We start from the raw sequence: 23,550 nt of genomic DNA, 5'->3' as shown, positions 1-23,550 counted from the left end.
GACAGGAGCAGATTACACCTCTGCAACCCACAAGCACCTCCAGAAAGAAGATCTCCAAACCCGAGTCTCTGTTGTTCTGGTCACCTTAATCAGGTGGAAGAAGGTTTAAGAGGCCTTGAGGTGGTTGCGGATCCCTCTGGCATATCTTGTGCAGGTGCCATCAGTAACTGTAATAGGAATAATCACTTTAAGGTTTATTATGTTTCTATTTTTCTTGACTGTTCGCTCTACATACAATTTTTTTTTTCATATTTTTCACCATGTATGATCTTTTATGACGCAATTCGTCTAAATTCGCACCCGAGGTTCTAATAGAGGAAGCTTTAAGGATTAATGTCTCTAGGAGCATGTAAGCGAAAACGCAGCGTCTCTTCTCTGCCAACTGAAGGTTTTATGGCCATGCAGGAAGAGTTGATGAAGAAAGCAGAGCTCAGAAACTGGCCAGATGAATCTTCAACCGCTGCGGTCGCAGATTAATCTTCTCTTGAAGAGCAGCATTATCAGATGGATGATATCTCAGTTAAATCATTTTCCTGATGTAGATGTTTTGGAAACTTTTTTTTCACTGCTGTTTTGGTTTTTATGTGACTTTTCATAGACAAAAATATTTTGAAATATTCCGGAAGTCGATGCTGCTTTTTTCCGGTACCACAAACTTGCAACTTCTGTGCAATGCATTTTTAATAGAGATGAGCGAACGTACTCGGATAAGCACTACTCGTCCGAGTAATGTGCCTTATCCGAGTACCGCTGTACTCGTGCTGAAAGATTCGGGACGCGCTGCGGAGCGGGGAGCTGCGGGGGAGAGCGGGGAGGAACAAAGGGGAGATCTTTCTCTCCTTCTCTCCCGCCCGCTCTGCCCCGCTCCCCGCTGCGACTCACCTGTCAGCAGCGGAGCGCCCCGAATCTTTCAGCACGAGTACAGCGGTACTCGGATAAGGCACATTACTCGGACGAGTAGTGCTTATCCGAGTACGTTCGCTCATCTCTAATTTTTAACATTAGAAAGTCCTATTGACTTTCGCCGTCAAATTGCAGAAAAATTGCGTGAGAAAATCGCAAGTGGCTGTGATAGCAATCAAAAATCATGGGGAAAAAGTCGCGATTTTAGCCGTAATTTTCTCACATCTATATTGCGATCACCAGTGTGAAGGAGCCCTGAGGGTATACTCACACGAATGACTTTTTGGGCCCCAACTATAGATCGAACATTGGACAGAAAAAGAACCCACTCATTTGAATGGGTATATTCACATTGGCTTTTTTTTTTTTTAGTTGGACAGTGTCCGAATTTAACCCTTAATGACACAGGATGTAGGTTACGTCCTGCATGTTCGGACTATGTATGGAGGGAGATTGCGGGGTGATTCCTCACCATACAACATGGGCACTGGTTTAAGTTTAAAAAGTTTTACTAGTTTAAAAAAAAAAAAAAAAAAGGAATAAAACGTTAAAAAACCTTTGCCATATTTATAAGAGAATCTAAAAAATAAAACAAAAATACATGTTTAGTGTCGCTGCGTCCGTAAAATAAAATTAAGAACACCAGAAATGCACTTTTTTGGTCACCCACATCACCAAGAAAATTTTTTATAAAAAGCGCTCAAAAAGTCATATGTACTCAAGAATGGTACCAATGGAAACTACAGGACAAAGTGAGACCTTGCACAACTATGTCGCCGAAAACATTAATAAATTATAGCTGTCAGAAGATGGTGGCAGAAAATCTTTAAATAATTAAAGTTCTTTGAAAAATAAGTAGTAGAGCAAAAAAAAGTTTGGTATCGTTGTGATTAGAGATGAGCGAACGTACTCGGATAAGCACTACTCGTCCAAGTAATGTGCTTTATCCGAGTACCGCTGTACTCGTCTTGAAAGATTCGGGGCGCTCCGCTGCTGACAGGTGAGTCGGAGCGGGGCAGAGCGGGCGGGAGAGAAGGAGAGAAAGATCTCCCCTCCGTTCCTCCCCGCTCTCCCCTGCAGCTCCCCACTCCGCAGCGCGTCCCGAATCTTTCAGGACGAGCGGAGAGGTACTCGGATAACGCACATTACTCGGACGAGTAGTGCTTATCCGAGTACGTTCGCTCATCTCTAGTTGTGATCATACTGACTCATAGAATAAGGTTATCATGTCATTTTTGTTCCAGTGTGCACACCGTAGAAAAAAAGATGCACCCAAAGATGGCGGAATTTCGCGTTTATTTTTGTTTTCCATTTCACTCCACTAACGGTTTTTATGGTTCAAATTTATTTTATTTGGTCATACAATCAATCAATAAGAACAGCTTTGACATATGTGTATCTTACACAATCACATCAGAAAAAATCTTGTTCATATAACTTTCACTATATAAGTATCGAAATTTCCGTAGATAATGCTATATGCAACATCAACAAAATAATTAATGGGGATGCCCTCCAGAGGAAAACCTCCCCATGCAGATTTAAAATATTAGGACATAGAGTAGCAAAAACAGTCAAGAATTAAAGATAAAAGTGAGAAAAGGTGAAAAAGAAAGAAGAAAAACTCCTCCGTGTTCAGCAGGCCGAGCCGCCCACCCCCAATTATATCATCTTTTGCTAGTTTCTTACTGATTTAAGGGTGAATTATCCCTTCAAGGCAGGGGTCCCCAGCCGCCGGGCCGCGGACCGGGCCGGGCCGTTGGGTGTTTAGCGCCGGTCCGCGGCACCACCGGGAACTTTTGCTCTAAACACAAGCTGCCTTGTGTTTTGTGGCCCGCGTCGTGTCGACGCCGCTCACCACTGGAGCGATTACCAGCAGGGGCGCCGCAGCTCCCCGCTGGTTATTGCGCTGATCCCGGCGCACACTGAAGTCAGTGTGCAGCCTGGATCCTCTTCCCCGAGTCCCCTGCTAGTTCCGCAGGAGAGGACTCGGGGAGGAAGCGTTCCGGGCTGCACACTGACGTCAGGGCAAGCAGAGAGAGAGCGACAGCAGGGAGGAGGTAAGTATATGGGTTGGGGGGTGCTGCATATTATGGGGGGGGGGGCGGCTGCCTATTACTGGCTGGGGGAACCTGCTTATTACTGGGGGGACCTGCTTATTACTGGGGGGGGCTGCTTATTACTGGGGGGGGGACCTGCTTATTAGTGGAGGGGACCTGCTTATTACTGGGGGGATTGCTTACTGGGGGGGCTGTTTATTACTAGTGGGGGTGGGGGCTACTTATTACAGGGGAAGGGGCTGCTTATTACTGGGGGGGGGCTGCTTATTACTGGGGGGCGGCTGCCCTTTACCGGGGGTGGGGGGGACCTGCTTATTACGGGGGGGGGGGGGAGAGACCTGCTTATTACTGGGGGAACCTGATTATTACTGGGGGGTGGTACTTATTACTGGGGGAGGGGGCTACTTATTACAGGGGGAGGGGCTGCTAATTACTGAGGGGTGGGGGCTGTCTATTACTGGGGGGGGGGGGATAATTTATATGCTGCCCTATGTGTGTGCTGGGGGGGGGGAATAGATTATATACTGCCCTATGTGTGTACTGCCAGGACATTCTAAATGTCATAATTAAATAAGAATGCACTAAACTCCAACTCCCTTCATAACCCCGCCCCATATAACCAAAGCCCCACCCCCATGTCCCGCCCAACCCTGCCAGGCCTTGTAAAAATGGTCTTGCTTGAAGCCGTTCCCTGGTGCTAAAAAGGTTGGGGACCACTGCTCTAAGGAGCCAGTCTCCAAGTCGACTGGAAGAACGTATTGTTAGCCATATCGCTCAGGTGTTATAATACTTTTGAAATCTGTTGTCATCTGTAGCTATGGTTTCTTCTAATTGTCTCAGCGTGTCCATGGCTTCCAACCAACATACTCTGGATGGGGGTGTTAATTGATTTCCAAAATCTCGGGATTACCTGTCTTAGGGCCTGAATGAAGAATCTTAGTAAACCTTTTTTCGTACCTTAGATGGAACCCAGGAAAATCGACACAAGGGTCAATTCAGGGGAAAAGGTGATCCCAGCATGCGTCAACACGTTGTAAAGTTTATTTACATCTGTCCATAGACTATGGATCAAGGGGCATGACCACCATATGTGAAGGAATGTACCCTCCTCTACAAGGCATCTCCAGCATCTATCTGTTTGCCGTGGATATATCTTGGCTAATTTAGATGGGATTCTGTACCATTGAGAGATCAATTTGTAGTTTGTTTCCTGAAGTTTACTGGAAATAGATAATTTATGTGTCAAAGTTAGAGTCTTCACCCAATTACCTTCTGGTATTGGGTGCCCCAACTCCCTTTCCCAGCGTGATTTAAACCCCACTTTATCGTCCTTTTGTCTCCTCTGCTAGCAAGATGTGGTATGAGAAAGAGATTTCAGCTTTAGGTGGGTCAGTTGCCACACACAACTCCTCGAACCTAGTCAAGGGCCTACTCAGTTGTCCCAATGTGCCCAAGGAGTGGGCATAACTACAAATTTGGAGGTACTGGAACCATGCTCCAGTCACTGGTCCCCCAGGTCCCAAAATGCTTTGTAGTGTTTTTATGTTCCCATTCTCCAACAAATCTCTGATACGGGGTGTCGTAACTCCTAATTTGGCCAACAACGAACCATCATCTGTTGGAATTTGTAGTACGGGATTCCCTGTTAATGGTGTAAGTTGTCCTGGGCATGACACTAGACCCTTCCTTTCTGCGAAACCATCCCATATATACAGGATTTTTGTCATGAAGGGTGTCCGGCTCAGTCCCTTCCTATTTTCTCCCCCAGGAATCCAAAACATATCTAGCACCTGTCCTGAGGCAAAATCCTGTTCCATAGCCACCCACCTTTTAGTATTCCTATTGTGAAGGAGATCCAGGACACACTTACAAATCGCTGCCTTATAATATAGATCAAAGTTGGGTAAACCCGTTCCTCCTGTGTCTTTTGTTCTAGATAGTGTTTTGAATTTTACTCGTGGCCTGGACCCCCCCCCCCCCCACTAACCGTTTTTAAAAAGGTTTTCAATACATTTTATGGTGCATTATATAACATGTTTTCCCGAAAATAAGACCCTGTCTTAAGACCCAGGAGGCACTGTCTTATTTTCGGGGGGGGGGTCCTGATTCTACTTACCTAGCAGGCTTGGTCAAGGTCCCTCCACTGTTCCAACACACTTCTCGCAGTATTCGGCCACTCATACAACATCCCTTCCTGGTTACGGGATTCATAAGTCCCACTTCTAGGAAGTGATGGCTATGACTGGTTTATGCAGCAATGCATTGATTGGCTGAGCAGCAGTCAAAGAACTAATCCTCATCCATCGTGTTGTAAAGAGCAGATTCATGAATTGGCTGCTCAGCCAATCACAGATATCGCTTCCTGGAGGTGGGATTTATGAATCCCGTAACCAGGAAGTGATGTTGTGCAAGCAGTTGGGGACTGCGGAAATCGTGCCGAACCTCTAGAGTGTTTTAATTTTTTTTAATGTAGTGTAACTAGGGCTTATTTTTAGGGTGGGGCTTATATCACAATCATTCATCGAGTGCAAGCTGTGATTGGCTAAGTGTCAGCCAATCACAGCCAGCGCTTCCAGGAGGCAGTGATTTTTTTAAATTCCCGACCAGAAGAGGAGGAGAAGAAGGTGATGATGAAGATGAGTGCCGGGACCCAGGGAGAAGATGCGGCCGGGCTGACAGCGCGGGAGAGGTGATGTATGTGTATTATTAAATTTTTTTTCTTTTCAGCTATGACTTATTTTCGGGGAAGGGCTTATATATCTAGCCCCCCCCCCCCCCTGAAAATCCTCACATGCGGTGCTACAGAGTTGCGCGACTTTGTAGAACTACATGCGACTTTGTAGCGCTACAAAATCGCGGTATTGCCACGAGAAAACGCAGCAATATCGCACGGACCAGCCGCGGTGGGCGTGTCACATGACGCGACGGCGGTGGGCGGGGAAGCGTCTTCACGCTATCTTCGGAGCCCGTCACGCTCGTGTGAAGCCGGCCTAAAGCTACTTCAATGTAGCCAGCACAGGTCAGGTCCTTGGCTGCCAATTTTTAACCTCTTCTTCCTCCTCTCTTGCAGGCTTCATAGCATTCAATGAGTGCTATGTAGTGAATAGAGAAAGCTGAAGTGTCCGACCCTGATCAGCTCTGTTACGCTCATGCTGGGGGGATGTTTTTTTTTCTGCAACAGGGGTTCCTATGGATGTCCCAATTACAGAGGAAAAGTTTGAAATTAAAAAAAAAAAAAAAAAGCAAGACCCCAGAGATCTTGGAGTGGAGTGAAATGGGTGTTAATAAATGTTTTTTTTTTTAAATGGAATAATAAGGAACCCATTTCTGTACTTTATTTTAGTGTAAATCTACTAGTTTTATAAATTGTAAATGAAAAATCTTTTTTTTTTTTTTTAAGTTTCAGTTTTATTAGGGGTAAAAAACAAAAAAACTAAAGTGGAAGGCAATGCAGCTCCAGAAGGGCACAGGCCTGACCAAGTCTCTTTAGAATCCATCTGCTTAATTCCTGCAGCCAAAGACATCTCTGAATTATCAGAACTCTCCATAGAAGTGCTGCTCCTGTGGCCAAGATGGAGGCGTTAATATAGCCTCTAACCTGGCTTACAACACGTCCGCTTTCTTTTCCCACAGCACACTCAAACTGACTCTCCAGCACTTTCCACTTCCTGCCATGCCCATCACATGCTCTCCACCAATCTCTGCGAAAAAAACCCACAAAGTACATCAGCAGCAGTTTGACCAGAGGCCAGTAGATGGCAGCAAATAACCAGCTTGTGTATGAACTACACTAATCCTCATCATCATCATCATCCCTAATTATTAAACTTTACAACACTTTCAGCTTGCCATGAACATTTCTGCACAACCCCTAGCGCTTCCCATCTACAGGACGGAGCTGGAGTTGTTGCTTCTCGCACTCTTCTGTTAGACACGTTTAGTTTTCCTATAATTTACCATCCTCCATATCCATATAGAATTTTGTTTTCTAATTAATGTCCAGTTCTTAACTTCTGCCTTCAACTATAGAAATTATATCCCAAGATCAAATATTTGCAAAAATTGAAGTCATCATTTTGTAGGATTTCATAGGAATATAAAAAGGCTTTTAGTTAAAAAGTCAATTTTTGTTAGATTACATAAAATCTATATAGGGATATAACAATGAAGCTCCAGCGTGGATCTCCTCTGTGCCGACTGGGTCTTATTTCTTCAGCACGGCGGATGTGCCGGATGCATGCGCAGTGCTATTATTTTTTTTTATTTATTTTTTTTAATCTCCTGCTGCCCCGCGGCACCTCCACAGTGACAGCTGCGGGTGTGCCACGGATCGGATGGCTTCCTTTGACTTCAATGAAGCCGTCCCGTGGGATCCGCAGAAAAATAAAGCACACTGCGATTTCTTCCTGCGCGTGCGATCCGCTTTAAATTGCCTTGCGGATGCTAATACATCCCTATGGGCGGCAAGAGGTGCGGATTTCCCGCACAGGAGACTCGCGCAGAATTTATAATTAAAATCCACCCGTGGACATTGGGCCAAAATCTGCCAGGTACGCAGGGTCGGCGGCAGCGGGATTTCCCACACGGAATCTGTGCGTGCCGTGTGCATGAGGCCTAATGTAGATTTGCAGTGCAGAGTCCACCTCACAAATCCACAGCAATCCCATCATGTCTGAACTTATTGTTACAAATCTCTGTTTACTGGAGTTTGTAAATAAAGTTAAATAATGGATATTTTCCCAGAATTTGTGAAGTTCCTTTAATATCTGCTAGTGGTCGGTGAAATGGATGCATATTACATGGCCGGTGATTTGGCCCAGGAGCTGCTCACACAGGCACACGGCTTGTTAGCAGACAGCGCTGATACAATGTAACGAGCGCTGCAGCTGTGGAAGCAGACATTGTCAGAACTGGATTTCACATCACATCTATATTATCCACTTTGTGTGAACACTGGAGAAGCTCTTGTTGTCCGTGCTGAACATGTCCAGGGGGTTATATTGGCCCCGTGGAGACATAGACGACTTCTCACCTTTTGTATAAATCAATCTACCCCCAAAAATGTGGATGTGTAATGATATGACACCGGGAATGTGCCCATCTTTGTGTGTCCGCTAGTGTTCTCTGGTATCGGCTATTTTCATGCCTGGGAAAGCTGAAATAAATACAGGTGCTCCGGTGTGCGTCCGGTCACAGGCGCAGCTTACATTACAATTCACTAGGCTTTCTGTTATACCTGAATATGTTTTCTGCCCCATCCTCTGTCTCTGTAACTTCAGGGATGGGAAGAGGCACAGATATGGCTCCTTGTACCTCCAGAAGGAAGTTACCAGGAGGGTGAAGTTACAAAGACAGCGGATGGGGTCAGAATAACCCAGTTTATGGGAGACCGGAAACCTTGTGAATTCTGATTGAGCTTTCCTTATGACAAGATGCACTTCTGAGCACCTGCAAATAACTCGTCTTTCCACATATTAAAATGGCTGATACCAGAGAACACTAGCTGATTCACAAAGGGTGAATCTCCTGGTGTCCCTTCAGTGTGCATTAGTATAGTAGACTGTTATTCCATTCAACAGTGTTTATTAAAAGAAAAGTACATGCTAAACATATAAGTTGTTTGTTTTTTCCAAGGAACCCCAATCCATCGCAAATCTCCCTTTAACTTGTATAGCAGAATGTGCACATTAAACGGAGGCCAGAAATGTGATGTGAACAGGGCTGAACAATATCCTTCTATTTCCCAAGTACGGCTTTACAACTCTGGATGATTGATAGAAAGTATATTAGAGACTTGACCAACTTCTACAATGAATAACGTTAACGGACGTAAAATTAGGAAACTCCTTTTAATTACTGATTTGCTGTTTTGTGAGTTAGTATTATACCAGGGTGTATTGTACACGTGTCAGTAAGTGCTTCAGTGGTTTTTGTCATACACTTCTGCAATACCTAAGATTAACCACAAGATGTCGCTGTGCACTATAAAACATCTATATGTTCCCTGGAGGGTCTTTTTCTAACATAATTTTTATCAACTTGATTTTGAAGGTGACTGTACAAACAAATCTAACAGATGTAGCTGCTAACGTATAAACAATGAAAAGAACATGTTAACAAAACAGTCAAACAAGGTGGAATCAGTTTCCTGACTGAGAAGATATCTTATGGCCCTTTTACACGCAACGATTATCGCTTGAACAACTGAAGAACTTAACGACTTTTTTGCATAAAGTGCTGAACATTCATATGTGAAGATAATCGTCTGTAATCTCTCCATTTCCCTCGTTAGCTGAAGTAAACGCTGTAAATGTTATTCGCTGGGGTGGGGTGTTTACGTGATACACTGGCCAGAGGATTTGATTAGTGTGAAGAGGCTGCTTTGTCTCCTACTGACATGAGTAAACAAGTAGTCTCTGTCTTTAACCTGATAAACAAACACCTCTCCACTCAAGTGATTCAGTCGCTCAAAAGAATGAACTACTGTCATTTAACTGGAATGAAAATCAAATGAACTAACGACTATTTTTATGCCGGCTGAAACTCAGTGATAAGTGACAAGTGAACAAATTGTGCGCGACGGTCGCACGGTTACATGTAACAATTAATACTCTTTTGCTTGTCGTTTGAATGAATTTTTAGCGATAATCGTTGCGTGTAAATGGGCCTTTAGATAAGAAATCACATTTGCTATTCAGCCAGATCTTCCAATCACATCTGAACCTGGCATTACTATTTGCCGCCCTGGAACTCATAAATTCAAACCAATAGTCCTTGTTTACTCCTTTTATTACATCCATTAACGTCAGAGGATGTAACTATACGTTCTGTTAGGGGAGCACTCTATGCACAAGGACTTAAGGCCCATTTAGACTCCACGATTATAGCTCAAAATTCGCTCAAAAGCCGTCTTTTGAGTGATAACCGTTACGTCTAAACACGCGCCCATTGTGCACTATTCGTTCATCAGTAATTTTCTAGCAAGCTGGAAATCGCCTATGACTGTTATCAGCACCAGAAGCTGATTTTCTTAGCAAGCAGCACTGATGGTATTCTTTCAGCTGGTATCCCGCTGGCAGTTCTCAGCGGGTCACCAGCTGAAAGCTCTGAGAACAATGCAGCTGTTTGTATGTATAAAACAGTTGCTTTGTTCTCTGAGCTATCCTGGCAGTATCCTGCTCCAACTGCATTAACTCTTAATTAGCTAATTAGCTACTTAGAGTTATGCAAAGATGATCGCTAAAATGAGCCTTGTGTGGCACAGAGTGTAAGCTCTCGCCTACGACCTGAAGGCTGCAAGTTCGATCCCCGCATGATTCAGGTAGCCGGCTCAAGGTTGACTCAGCCTTCCATCCGTTCCGAGGTCGGTAAAAATGAGAACCCAGCTTGGTGGGGGGTAATTAGTAATAATTACCTGAAAGTGCTGCGGAATAAGTTGGCGCTATACAAATAGCAAGATTTAAACTGTCGTTTGAGCGATCATTGTTCCGTGTAAATGAGCCTTTACACGGAAAGACTGTGGATGACGCGAGCTCAGGATTTCTGTACTGCAATGCATTATCACTCAACAATAGTAATTGCAATTCATGGCAGAACCGGACCGGACACCAGCGTATGGTGTTAATTGCCATGCCAAACCATCGACCCTCTGCGTGTTTGTTTGTCTTGGTTTGGTTTTTTTTTTGTTCATTTTGCCTCCGAAATGACATCTCCACATATAATTAAAGCATCCTGCTTCATGGAAGACATCTGCTCAAATAAATTTCTCAGGAAAGAAACGTGGCGTCTGTCAGGCGCATATAATTCAGGGATATTGTATGGAGTTGTTGCTCTAACAAACTAACATCACAAATCTTCCTTTAGCATCTGAATTCAAATTAAGGCAATTAACGGCAACCAAATTTCTAATTGCAAAATGTACCTTTTTTTTTTTTTTTTTTTTTAATTACTTGCATGTGAGGAAAACAAGAATTTTGAAGTCTAACCGGATCCGCCTCATTTAGTTGAGATTCTTGTACACAAAGGATGTCCCACCTCTTTCCATAACAGTGAATGTTTACATGGGTTGCTGAACCCCTTGACAGAAAAAGATGGAATTGTTAACACCATAAGAATGAGGGTTCAGTTACCAATTTATATCCCTATAAGGCCGCCTGCACACGAGCGGAAATCCCGCCGCGGGATTTCCGCCGCTGAAAGTTTGCATAGGAGTGCATTACAATACGCACTCCTATGCAGACGGCCGCGGTTTGGCCGCGCGAAATCTCGCGCGGCAAACAAACCGCGGCATGTCCTAATTTTCTGCGGGGCACGCACTCACCCGGCCGCCGGCTCCAGTCTGCGCATGCGCCGGCTGCGCGGCAGCCGGCACATGAAAGAGCTGGGGCCGCCAGGCGCGGGTGAGTACGCGCTCGTCCCTGCAGGCGCTCTGGTCGGATCACGCGGCGAGAATTCTCGCTGCCGGATCCGACCCGCTCGTCTGCAGGCAGCCTAAGGGTCAGGAAAGACTGGAGCAGGTATGAGCTGCACCAGAGCAGAGGACAACTTCCACAAAGTAATAAAAGGAAAAATAATCTATCAGGAAAGATATACTGTATGTAAAAGAAACTGTAACAAAACCCCCAAAACAAACAATACAACTTATTGTGCAGAGTCCTGGCTCTACGTGAACCAATATGATCCAAATGGAGTGAGTATTTGTAAAGGTATCTGTAGAGGAGACCCAAATGGAGAGAACTAGAAAAGAGTGGAGCATATAATACAAGGAGTTGAGTCCCATCACCATATGAAGAAGAAAAATAAATGTTCCTAAGGCCTCCTGCATACTGCAGAGCCCGATTTTCACATGCTGATTCCTGCTTTGCCAGCAGCGACGTCCGCGTGTACCTGCTCTGTCGCCAGAGAATCTGTCCCCCCCGCGCCGCCGCTAGGCAATGATGTGGAATTCAAGAGCTGTCCGCAATGTTCATTGCGGACGGCCCATTGGTTGGACGGCTTCAAAATGGAGCATGCTACGATTTATTTTTTTCCTCTGCGAGTGGAAATCGCAATTGATTTCTGCTTGTGTGAAAGAACTAACGGATCTCCATAGTAAGTAATGGGCGGTATTTGCTGCGGATTTGCAGTGCGGATGCAGATTGTGGATTCTGCAGCAAGTATCCACCCGCGAGCAGGAGCCTCTTACCTGGAGAGATCTACTTGGGAGGGAGAAACCTTTCTTGAAAACTGGAAGTCTCAAAGACTGGTATGTGTCAGAGTAAGATAAAATTATTTCTCATGGAGGTGATTTAGGATGGTTCCTGCCAGAAGTAGCAAACCATTCTGGGTTCATGGAAGATGGCCTTCTCTTAGGTGATGAATTAGGTTGTGCTTTGGCTTCTTCTTGTGGCAGTTCCAGGGACTATTTTTGACTAGAAGCATCAATGTCTTAGTGGAATTGAGCATAGGGGTGATTTATATAAAAATGTAATCTGGCCCAAACCATCTGTTAGAACACCTGGAGACAAGTTCTTAGTTTTAGGCACCCTGTGAGTGCATTCGAGAGGTGTCTTGTGCATCTGGAAGAAAAGCAACAAACTGAAGACCATGAGAAACTCAATGAGCTAAGAGTCCTTCAGTTTCTGGAAAGTTTCTAAAGTGCATATTGTTCCTTCTAGAAGGGGCGCCTCAATAAGCCAATTATAACTTAAAGGGGTTGTCCCGCGCCGAAACGGGTTTTATTTTTTTTTCAATAGCCCCCCCCCCCCCCCGTTCGGCGCGAGACAAACCCGATGCAGGGGTTAAACAAGAAAACCGCACAGTGCTTACCTGAATCCCCGCGCTCCGGTGACTTCTTACTTACCTGGTGAAGATGGCCGCCGGGATCTTCTCCCTCGGTGGACCGCAGCTCTTCTGTGCGGTCCATTGCCGATTCCAGCCTCCTGATTGGCTGGAATCGGCACGTGACGGGGCGGAGCTACAAGGAGCCGCTCTCCGGCACGAGCGGCCCCATTCAGAAAAGAAGACCGGACTGCGCAAGCGCGTCTAATCTGGCGATTAGACGCTGAAAATTAGACGGCACCATGGCGACGGGGACGCTAGCAACGGAACGGGTAAGTGAATAACTTCTGATAACTTCTGTATGGCTCATAATTAATGCACAATGTACATTACAAAGTGCATTAATATGGCCATACAGAAGTGTATAGACCCACTTGCTTTCGCGGGACAACCCCTTTAAGTGCTGCAAACTCCTCAATGTCGTTATGACCATCTACCAGGGACTGGGGGGACAATAGAGTGTAGCTTGTATATCAGCTAGCGCACTCATACCTTTGTGCTTTCCCTAAAAGTCTGATTAGTCCCCAGGAATCAAATCAAGTCATGGATTTTTGGGGGGACCAGCCCTAATATCTGGGTATTCTGTTACTGATCAGAAATAAGGGGTAAAATAATTAATACAAAGACTGCTAATCTATACATACAAAAAAGTGTCTGAGTCTGGAAGGCAGTGTTGGCCAATATATGATATAAAGAACCACTGACTATTTCTGATCTGATGGATTCATTGAAATTTCTTTATATGCAGGTTGTCCCTGTACAATCTGTAGGCTGTAAAGCTAATAAGGAGGCTCTCAGACAATAAAAAGGAAGTGCCTTCCCAATCCAGTGATATCTTGGCGCCATTGCGGTGTCAGGGTTTTCCACATGTCGCACCAATACCTATACTGGTCGGGTGAATATGTGGTACCCGTAGTGAAATATGACCATGAGGTGTTAGGATTTCTGGTTCCTATCCAACTAGACTTCCACCTCACTCTATGTATATGTGTAAGTCTGTCCAAAATTTGTGTTTTAAAGTAATATTTAATAAAGTTAGTAATCTGAATTACATTTCTTTTTCGGTGACTAGTTTTGACATAACAAAAGAAATATACTGACTCTGTGAATTACACTTTACTAACTAGACTAATATACTGACCAGTCCCAGTAATCGCTGGGGCAGGACTGCTGTGATTGGTCATCCAGTGGCAAGTAGTGATTGGCTGCTGACATAGCCAGCAGCCAATCAGTAAAATGTTCCCATGATAATCAGTGGCGACTCTTTAAACACAGGACGTATGGCCCCCTGTCCACGGGCGTTACGGTATCTGCCGCAGGAGCAGGAGTTGGCAGGCTGACCGCGGAGTTCCGTCTATCTGATAGGCTGAGCAGGGAGAATCGCGGCAATTTGCAGCATGCTGCGAATTGCCGGCCGCGAGTGGAGAATCGCAATGCTATTCAAAGCTTCAGACAGCGTGATCACGCCTGTGGACAGGGGGCCTAAGTTTACGTGCAGATGCACTAAGTGCCCATGACATAAACTTCTGTCCTGTGTCGTTAAGGGCTTAAATGTTCTGATCAGCTAACGTATGACCAAATTTTTCATCGTGAACAGAAATTAGTTGAATAAAAAGTGCAGAATGGCATATTGCTGCCAAGCGTCTGATACTGCATCAGCATGTCTTGTACTAGATCCTTGTAGTTTTCTGCCCTAACATTCCCGAGAAAGTTTGTAGACACTAGGCAGACAGCATTACATGCTTGTTTCGCATTACCCTGCAGCAAGTTGTTGAACCGGTCATCTTAGAAGAGCTCTCGAATCTGAGGACCCACAAAAACTTCCTCTTTAATCTTTGCCTCACTGAGTCGACGGAATTTTTCATGAAGGTATCAGAAAGTTGAAGTCCGGTCCATGGCTTTCACGAAGTTCTTCATCAAACCTAGTTTGATGTGAAGGGGAGGTAGCAGGATTTTGTGAGCCTTGACCAGAGCCGGGTGCTGGATATTCTTCTCTCCAACTGCTACTTTTTGTCTGTGAGTCCATTCCTTCCACAAGTAATGAAATTTCCTTACTCCGGTATCTCACTCAAATAAGAAACACATGTATATGCTGCAGTCCCATTAAAAGGGCAACTACCTTCAAATGACCACAGAGGTGCCACCTGTACTTGTTATACTCAATGGACTTTGGTAGCTGTGTAAGTTATAACTGTAAGGACGTTGTTACAGTCCTGGATAAATTTCCACGGTGAAACAGAAAATAAACTATATGCAATATCTTCAAAACGAGAGCTCATAAAAAAATTTTCGTGGTCATATTCGTGTTCAGCACACCGAGATGATACAGATTAGGAGCTTTTTAAGTCAGAAGCAATTTCAGTGTTGACCAGTGTAATCATTGCATGTAAACGGGCCAGTGTTGTCAGCAGTGTGTGTGTGTGTGTGTGTGTGTGTGTGTGTGTGTGTAATATAATGTATGCATGTATGTGAAAAAAAAGTTTGCTCCAAAAGTTGTCAATAGCCAACGTCAAAACATATACTGAACATAACCCGGTGTCCTCGAAAATAAGACAGGGTCTTTATATTAATTTTTGCTCCATAATATTCAACTTTTTACATGGACAGCTGGCTGGGCACTATTAAAATTGTTTTGTTTTTTTATTAACTGTAACTTGGACTTATTTTTGGAGTAGGGCTTATATTTCAAGCATCCTCAAAAATCGTGAAAAATTTATGTTGCATTCTCAAAAATCCTGGAAAATCATGCTAGGGGTTAATTTTGGGGTAGGCCTTAATTTTAGGGAAACTGGGTATATAATTTTGCGTTACTTTACAGTGCTTCTACAAATGCAGCTGCAGACGAGTTGGGCTTGATTAAATTGCGTAGATCATGAAATGTGTCCTATTCTTCAATCTGTGCTAAGTAATAAGTAAGGGCATGTTTTGGTTTCTAACTAACCCGTACTTTACCATTTAACATTTCAGGATTCCTACAGAAAACAGGTTGTCATAGATGGAGAAACTTGTTTGCTGGACATCCTGGACACAGCAGGTCAAGAGGAATACAGTGCAATGCGGGACCAGTACATGAGAACAGGAGAGGGATTTTTATGTGTATTTGCCATTAACAACACCAAGTCTTTTGAGGATATTCACCAGTACAGGTGTGTGACCCAGAACCGCAAGTGACACTTAGCCCATAAAACCTTTTCACCACCAATACATTGCAGCTTGAAATCCTCAAGTAAGGAGCTCTGTGAATCTCCTTGACTTTGCCTTCAATGTTCCTCTGCACATACCACCATTATACAAGGCACCATGCATGAATGTACAGTATAGATTACCCATGCAAATGCTATAGGGCCCTTGGCGAGCAAGAACTAAATCATGGTTGGTCCCATGCCCTTTACTGCTTGGCAATAATTACTGCAACGTCCACAGAAGTGCCGCCCGAAAATCTGTCCAAAGGTCATAAAAAGAGGATGGGGAGTGAAAATAGTACCGAGCCCTTCTGTCCAGGTTGATATCACCAAGACCTTCCTGCATTCTGCAGAAGTATATCAGCACATATACTTATTGCATAAGGTAAAGAGCCTTAAATTTGGCGTGACATGAGAATATTTGGTTACAATTTAGATAATCTCAGAAAACCGTAGACTAATCTTGGTCCTGCCAATGTAATGCTAGGCATGGACACCCATATTATTAATGGCCCTGAAAGTGACCCTACATATTGGATATGATCTAATGTGTATCTGCAGATTTGTTGGTGAAATGTCTGCAGCTGTCCCATTGATTTGAATGGGGTTTGTAAAAATCCATGCACTTCCTGGATGTATGGAACAAAGAGTTTTGCAACAACTCTGATGCAGTTGAATGTTTCCTAACTGTTCCTTGACATCTGATCAGGGAAACCAGATGGGTAGGTTACATTATAAACCCACCCAGTCATTGATATACCACAACAGTAATGTATCTGGTAGACTCTTTTATCTCAAGCACTCCATCTGCCATTGAACTAAGATACTTGGTCAGCTGAACTGCATGAAGAAGTTTATAACGTGACTCCTGTCAGTCAACAACAACTTCTGTATGTGTAGTCCCCATAAAGGTCTTACCCCATTTGGCAACCTCTTCTTGGTTTGAAGCTACTGAACCTCAGTGATTAACTAAATTCACTAAATACCTGCAATCAGATGCCAACTGCTGGGGAAACCCAATATTTAGCTGATGAATGAGCGACTATGTAATACACGGCCATGTTCATTATCTTAGATTGGGACCCAACTTTTCCAGCAGCTTTCTTTGCTCATAAAGGGTGTTCCAAGTGTGGGGAACACTTTGAAGCCCACATCTATGCCTTACGGGGTCATCAGGATAAAATTCTAGTCTAGAGTCTCCAAAGCAGGGGTGTGAAACTCCTTTTCACCGAGGGCCGCATGAGCCCTATTGCCTTCAAAGGGTCGTTTGTAATTGTAAAACTGTATAGTAGTAGTGTTCCCCATAGTGACCACAGTAGTAATAGGGTCCCCCATTGTGACCCCAGTAGTAATGGTGAACCCCATAGTGGCTCCAGTAGTAATAATGTTCCCTATATTGGACCCAGGAGTAATAATTTACCCCCATAGTAATCCCAGTAGTATTAGTGACTCTTCTGTCTTGCCCTCCCTTCCTTATTGGCATCTGGCCAGGCAGCATCCATACAGGCATTCCACTGGTCCGATCTGCAGCTGAGTCTGTGACCGCTGACTTCTCCCCTTGGCATCTGAACTGCATACAGGACAGCGCCCTCAGACATTGGGGGAAGAGGTCAGCGGTCACTGACTCTGCACTGCCCCACCAGGCCAGAGATGCAGGCTGGGTGAGTGGAATGCCTGCTGGGTCGCTGTCTGGCCTTCAGGCCTCAAGTTTAACTTGTGTGCTCTAAAGCCATCGGTTAATGTTAATGCAAGTCCTTTTTAATATTTTACACAGGGAACAAATAAAACGGGTAAAGGACTCTGATGATGTTCCAATGGTGTTGGTGGGGAATAAGTGTGACCTCCCAGCTAGAACTGTGGAGACCCGACAAGCCCAGGACCTGGCCAGAAGTTATGGCATTCCTTACATTGAAACCTCTGCTAAAACCAGGCAGGTAAGAGCAGGATGTATTTTGCTTTATTGGTAATGAGATACAATCTGACTGGTATGGATGACTGTTTTACTGTTTTACCGATGGCTGTAAGTCTTTGTTCACACTGCTAGAATTTTCAAACCATGTCTGGTCCTGTACAGCTAGGAAAGGAGTCACACTTTTATTTATCCATCGACCTAGGTGCAAATTGAGGGACACTTGGGAAATAGTGACCTTCAAAATTAATTTCCAGCTGTCATTCAATAGGAAGCCTTATCAGGGAGCAACAAAAAAACTGAACTTTAGTAAAGCAACATTTGATCAGCTGAGAATTACTCTTGGCAACATCAAATGGGACAACATCCTCAAAAATAACAGTACAGGCGACAAATGGGAGGAGTTCAAAAACATCCTATTAACCTCATGTGAGCAGTTCATACTCATTAAAAAAAAAAAAAAGAACTGCGAATAGAAACCAATGTGGCTCAACAAGACCATAAGGGGGCAATAAGTAAAAGGAAGAAAGCCTTTAAATGACTAAAACAAGTGGACAGTGAAAAAGCGCTAAAAAACCTGAAAAAACAAATTATGTAAGAAAAAGATAAAACCTGCAAAGGAGGAGGCAGAAAGACTTATTGCCAAAAAGAGCAAAAAAAAACCCTTAAACTACTTTTCAATTACATAAATGGAAAAAGGATTTGCCCTGAAAGCACTGGCCCTTTAACCCCTTAAGGACATGGCCCCTTTTTTTCCCCCTCCATTTTCTACAGTGTACACACTGCAACAAAATGACTATTCGCCCCTCCCCCCCCCAACCAAGGATTCTAATAGAACTAAGTGACATGATAGACAGACCGCTTTTTCTTACATCTAGGGACTCTATTGAGACCGGTTTCTATCACTGGATTGGCACATTGCCAATGTGGTTCAAATATACAAAAAGGGGTCAAGAAGGGAACCTGGTAACTACAGGCTGGTAAGTCTCACTTAATTGGAAAAATATTCAAGGGGTTTCTGAGAGATGCCAACCTGGAATACCTCAAGGAGAACAATGGAATAACTCCTCACCAGCATGGGTTCATGAGGGGTCGGTCATGTCAGACCAATCTGATCAGCTTCTAAGATGAAGTAAGTTCTAGGCTGGGAGAGTCTATTGATCTCGTATATCTGTATTTCTCTAAAGCATTTGACACCGTGCCGCACAATAGGTTGATATACAAAATAAGACCGCTTGATCTGAGCGAAAATGTGTGTATCTGGGTTAAGAACTGGTTCAGAGATATAAAACAGAGGGTGATAATAAATGCTTCGTACTCAGATTGGGCCACCGTTGTTAGTGGGGTGCCACAGGTTCAGTATTAGGCCCCATTCTGTTCAATATATTTATCAATGACCTGATAGAGGGGCTGCACAGCAAAATGATACAAGATAATACAACGGAGGACAATGTGCGGCTACAAAAGGACGTAGATAAGATGGGGGATTGGGCAGAAAAATGGCAAATGAAGTTCAATGTTGATAAATGTAAGGTTCTCCACATGGGCAGGAGAAACGGATGTCACCAGGTCTTTCTGGCAGGTTTTATACAAATCTGTATACAGGTGTATATAATATTATTCTGCCCTTCCAACTGGTGTACTGGGTTGTAAGCAGTCTTGTACCTTGGTGTCTCCTGTATCTCGCAGGGAGTAGAAGACGCCTTTTACACACTCGTGCGAGAGATCCGGCAGCATAAGTTGCGGAAGCTGAATCCTCCCGATGAGAGTGAGAAGGGATGTCTGAACTGCAAGTGCGTTGTATCCTGACCCTGGTAAGCAAGTCGCCAGCCGCTGTTTTCTAACAAAATGTTCATAAATGCTCCCCACATTCCATAAATACAGAATTTTGTTTTAAAACCTTAAATTGACCCTCCGGCTTCTGCACAAAATTGTATCTCAGGACAGGAGGAGAATGGTATATTACCTGCTGCCAGATTTAGGCCCCATTTTCAGCCTTTCAAGATGGCTGATGCAATCGTCAGACTAACACTACCAATGCACTGTGGGGATTAGATAGACTAATAATGTACTGCACATGCTCGGATTGGCCACAGCAGATCACGTGATCAGCACTGGTCAATCAGCAGGCAGTACAGAGTGTGCCTTAGCTAGTGAGAAAATTGCTGCAGCCGTCTTTGATGCCTGAAAATGGGGATCAAGACTTGGGGATCGGAGGGGCAGCAGAGAACTGCAGATAATATACCCTTCTGTCCCAGGATAGAATTTAGTCTTAAATCCAAAGGGGTCACTTTAACCAAAGTACAGTTTAATGTAATAGATTCATTTGGCCACATAAGGGAGCTATATAATTATTCTTTCTGTGGAGAAACTGGACCGATTTATCAACCTGTTGCTGCTCTAAAACAAAGTGTGTGTGTGTGTGTGTGTGTGTGTGTGTGTGTGTGTGTGTGTGTGTGTGTGTGTACACACCATAGAAACATACTATTTGGATGCTGTGGGATTCTTGAAGAAAAAAAAGCCCAGTGGTGGTTGGCAAGAACTTGAGCGAAACTCCTTATATTCATAGAAACTGGGTTTTTTTTCGTAAACAAGAGGGTGGAAAATTGGCCCAAAGTTCATGAAAATTAGATGGGAAGGATAATTGCAACACCCCAGAGGGGTGACCCTGGGCACTTGGCTAACATGAAGAGCCGGGAGGGATAAGTGTTGTCTCGTCACGGTGATACTTACCAGGCTCTGGTTCCTGAGGGATGACATGTTGCAAAGGCCAGAGCAGGATTGCAGGCTAGTTTTGACACCCCTATGATGGAGAATGCCAATAAAAGGGATGGGGGGAGTAGTTGTACAAATCACTTGTGACGCCACCGTTCCCACACACCGGTATTCTATGCGGTGGAGAAATGAACACAGAGACTTGTGTTTAATACCTCGGGTCCCCAGGAACAGTTAGGGCCCGGTATTACTTTTACTGAAGAATAACTCGTATAACAGATAATACAAGTACAATTCACTTTAAATGGTAACAGGCTACAGCTCAGAGACAGGGAGGATACAAAGGATGAATACGGTCCATATTCTCTGTATGTCACTGCTTCTGGATTGGGAGCACTCCAGAGGAGGAAGGGGGTTGGGGTTACTCCCCAAACACTCTGGCAGACAATTACTAAAGGAGGCTTAGCCAATATACACCACGCACGGTAGATACGGAGGTGGATGTACGATTAGTTGGTATTCCACCAAGCCCTGATTCTGACTTCCATTTGCATCTAGTGGGAATTCATTAACCGGCTCATTCTGTGTTGAGTGTTTGTTCAGAGTATAGGTACTTTTAGTGATAATAATAAAAGTTAATTTTTAATTGTTTTTATAGTACAATCAGTGATGAAGTTTAGTAAATTCAGACTATTCTTGCCCCAGTGAAACCAGTTTAAGTGACAGACTGCTGAAGTCAGCATGTCTGTCACTATACTGTGCTGCCCGCAGATAGACATATAAGGGACTGACCGGGTTCCCTTTTAAGAAACGTCTATGGTCTTAAGATTAAATTGTCAGCTATTTATTGTGGCTACTGCTTTTGCCCAGGTCATAGCATGAAATAGTTTATGGAGAATATATATACAACGGGTGGACAAAAATCTAGAAATGTGGTATAACAAGGATGCATTAAAATCTGTCTCTGCATGTCTTATTTAGTATGATTTATAATCCCATGTAACTTAAGTAGAGGTAATATGACACAGATGCTGCCGGAGCAACAGGTTCAATTGGTCAGGGGTTTGAGCCACTCAGCTGCTGTTACCAGCTGGCTCCCAAAACCACCCAGAGCAGAGCAAGAGGTGAAGTAAACACTAATTTGGCAGGAAAGCTCAACCATGTTGTTGTTATAACACTACACTTTTCTTTTTTTTTTTTTTTGTCTTGTCAGGATCGCAGGTCACAGTCTGACCTGAATGTGTTCCCCTGTTCTGCTTCTCCGGCCAAGTGCCAGATACCCAGGTGGATAACTATTAGAAGAGATTAGAAGACATCAAGCCTTCTGTGGAGACGTCTGTAAACCGTCAACCATGATTACCTGGGTATTATATTTCCATATCCAGGAATGTATTGCCTTCTGGATGTGCTGAGTGTATACCACAGGTAGTATTAATGCCAACAAAAGGGTTAATGACATGACTGTTGGCAACTCAGCGGATCTATAACTTATTAGTCATTATGGTACTAATATCAGTATCATTCCTTAGAGGTAAATCTGGATCTCTGGATGAGCAACCTGGTCCTGCATGCAATGCCCATATTTCAGCCGAAGGGCCCTTTAAGGAATACGTCATGTCATTGATTACAAGGATCTGTTTGGCATGCTCCAAAGTAAAGAATTTTACCTTGACATGTCTGCTTATGTACTTCTTGATTAATGCCCATTACAATACCAAGAAGTAAGAAAAAAATTCAGACCTGAAATAGTCTGAAAATCTGCAAAATTTAAGTAAGATCCTAATTTAAGTATTCAGTATGATGTGTGTGACATGCTGATTGGTGCTTGAAAAAGAGCCATAGCTGCTGTGAAGTACAAGTTATTTCCCCCACGATATCTATACAGTAAGAAATAAAAATCATTTGTGATAACTGTATTTACTTTTCCGTTTTTTTTTCATTAGTGTACTAACTTTTCACGAACCTTTTATTGCAGATTGTTTGATTACATACAAGACTGTAAAATTGTAAACTACGTAATCTTCATGTATGTTCACTCAGGGCAGCTATACACATTAGATGGCCGTCTGCTCTGCCGAGTATGCATGCATTCGAAGGGTATGTTCAGCGGAATTCGGCTCTGATTCCCACCTCTGTAAACCATGCATTTTTCTATGGTTTTTGGCACAGCTTGGCACGTGCAATCTGCCCTGTCAATGGGCAAAACCCACGCGCGGAATTCCAATGCAGAAACGGCATCTGAGAACTCCATTGGCATTGACGGAGCAAATTCCATGGCGATTCTGCTGTTTGAACATATCCTAAGAGTAGAGGGAAGAAAAGCCTCTGGCAGCTGCTTATCTCCCGAGTACAATGAAACCGGCAGTTGAAATCCAGCTACCCAATCCTTATTTCCCCCAACATCTGCCATCAATGGCGTGCTGGAAGGCTGTCATACATATTAGATGATTGTTTGGACTTGCTGAAATCAGCAGGTTGGGACAGTATGCATCTAATGTCGATGGCCACTCTTATTGTTGTATCTTGGGTTATGGTTACAAGGCTTGTCGACTCAAAACAAGCTCTACTCTAGATATCATGGGTGAGGAGACTTTTGCTTGAGACTCTGGTTAGCCATTCGTTTAAAGGCTCACATCTACCACTGTAGTAGTAAAGGGATTACCACATTGACTGGCAAAATCGGTGGGCTGCTGCCATCTTTGGAGCAGAACCAACATCAATTAGCTGAATGAATTGGTGGCTGTCATATTATCGAGGTTGTCTTTGATAGACAAGGCCTCTATAGAGAAAGCAAGCTTTATAGAAGACAGGCTCAACCACCTAATATATGGGTAACAATTGGGACCAAACCTTTACATAATTTGTAGGCATTATATATACTTGCAGCTATCTTGCAAACTTGAAATGCAATAAGTTCCTCATGTGCTGAGTCAGGATATATTTTCGGGAAAGCAGAGGGTAA

General features: G+C 43.8%; 1 protein-coding gene across 1 annotated transcript in view; it reads left to right on the top strand.

Annotated features, from left to right (window-relative positions):
• The window catches only part of HRAS (HRas proto-oncogene, GTPase), a 62,736-nt gene extending 40,232 nt beyond the window's left edge, over positions 1 to 22,504 (top strand). The window contains exons 4-7 of the mRNA XM_066582985.1: positions 15,750 to 15,928; positions 17,739 to 17,898; positions 19,563 to 19,687; positions 21,802 to 22,504. Coding sequence (XP_066439082.1) covers positions 15,750 to 15,928; positions 17,739 to 17,898; positions 19,563 to 19,682 — 459 coding nt within the window. The 3' untranslated portion in view covers positions 19,683 to 19,687; positions 21,802 to 22,504. The remainder of the gene's footprint in view (positions 1 to 15,749; positions 15,929 to 17,738; positions 17,899 to 19,562; positions 19,688 to 21,801) is intronic.
• Positions 22,505 to 23,550: the final 1,046 nt, after the last annotated feature.

Source organism: Eleutherodactylus coqui, chromosome 11 (assembly GCF_035609145.1).
Source record: "Eleutherodactylus coqui strain aEleCoq1 chromosome 11, aEleCoq1.hap1, whole genome shotgun sequence".
Classification (NCBI taxonomy): Eukaryota; Metazoa; Chordata; class Amphibia; order Anura; family Eleutherodactylidae; genus Eleutherodactylus; species Eleutherodactylus coqui.
This window is presented reverse-complemented; position numbering and strand designations above follow the sequence as displayed.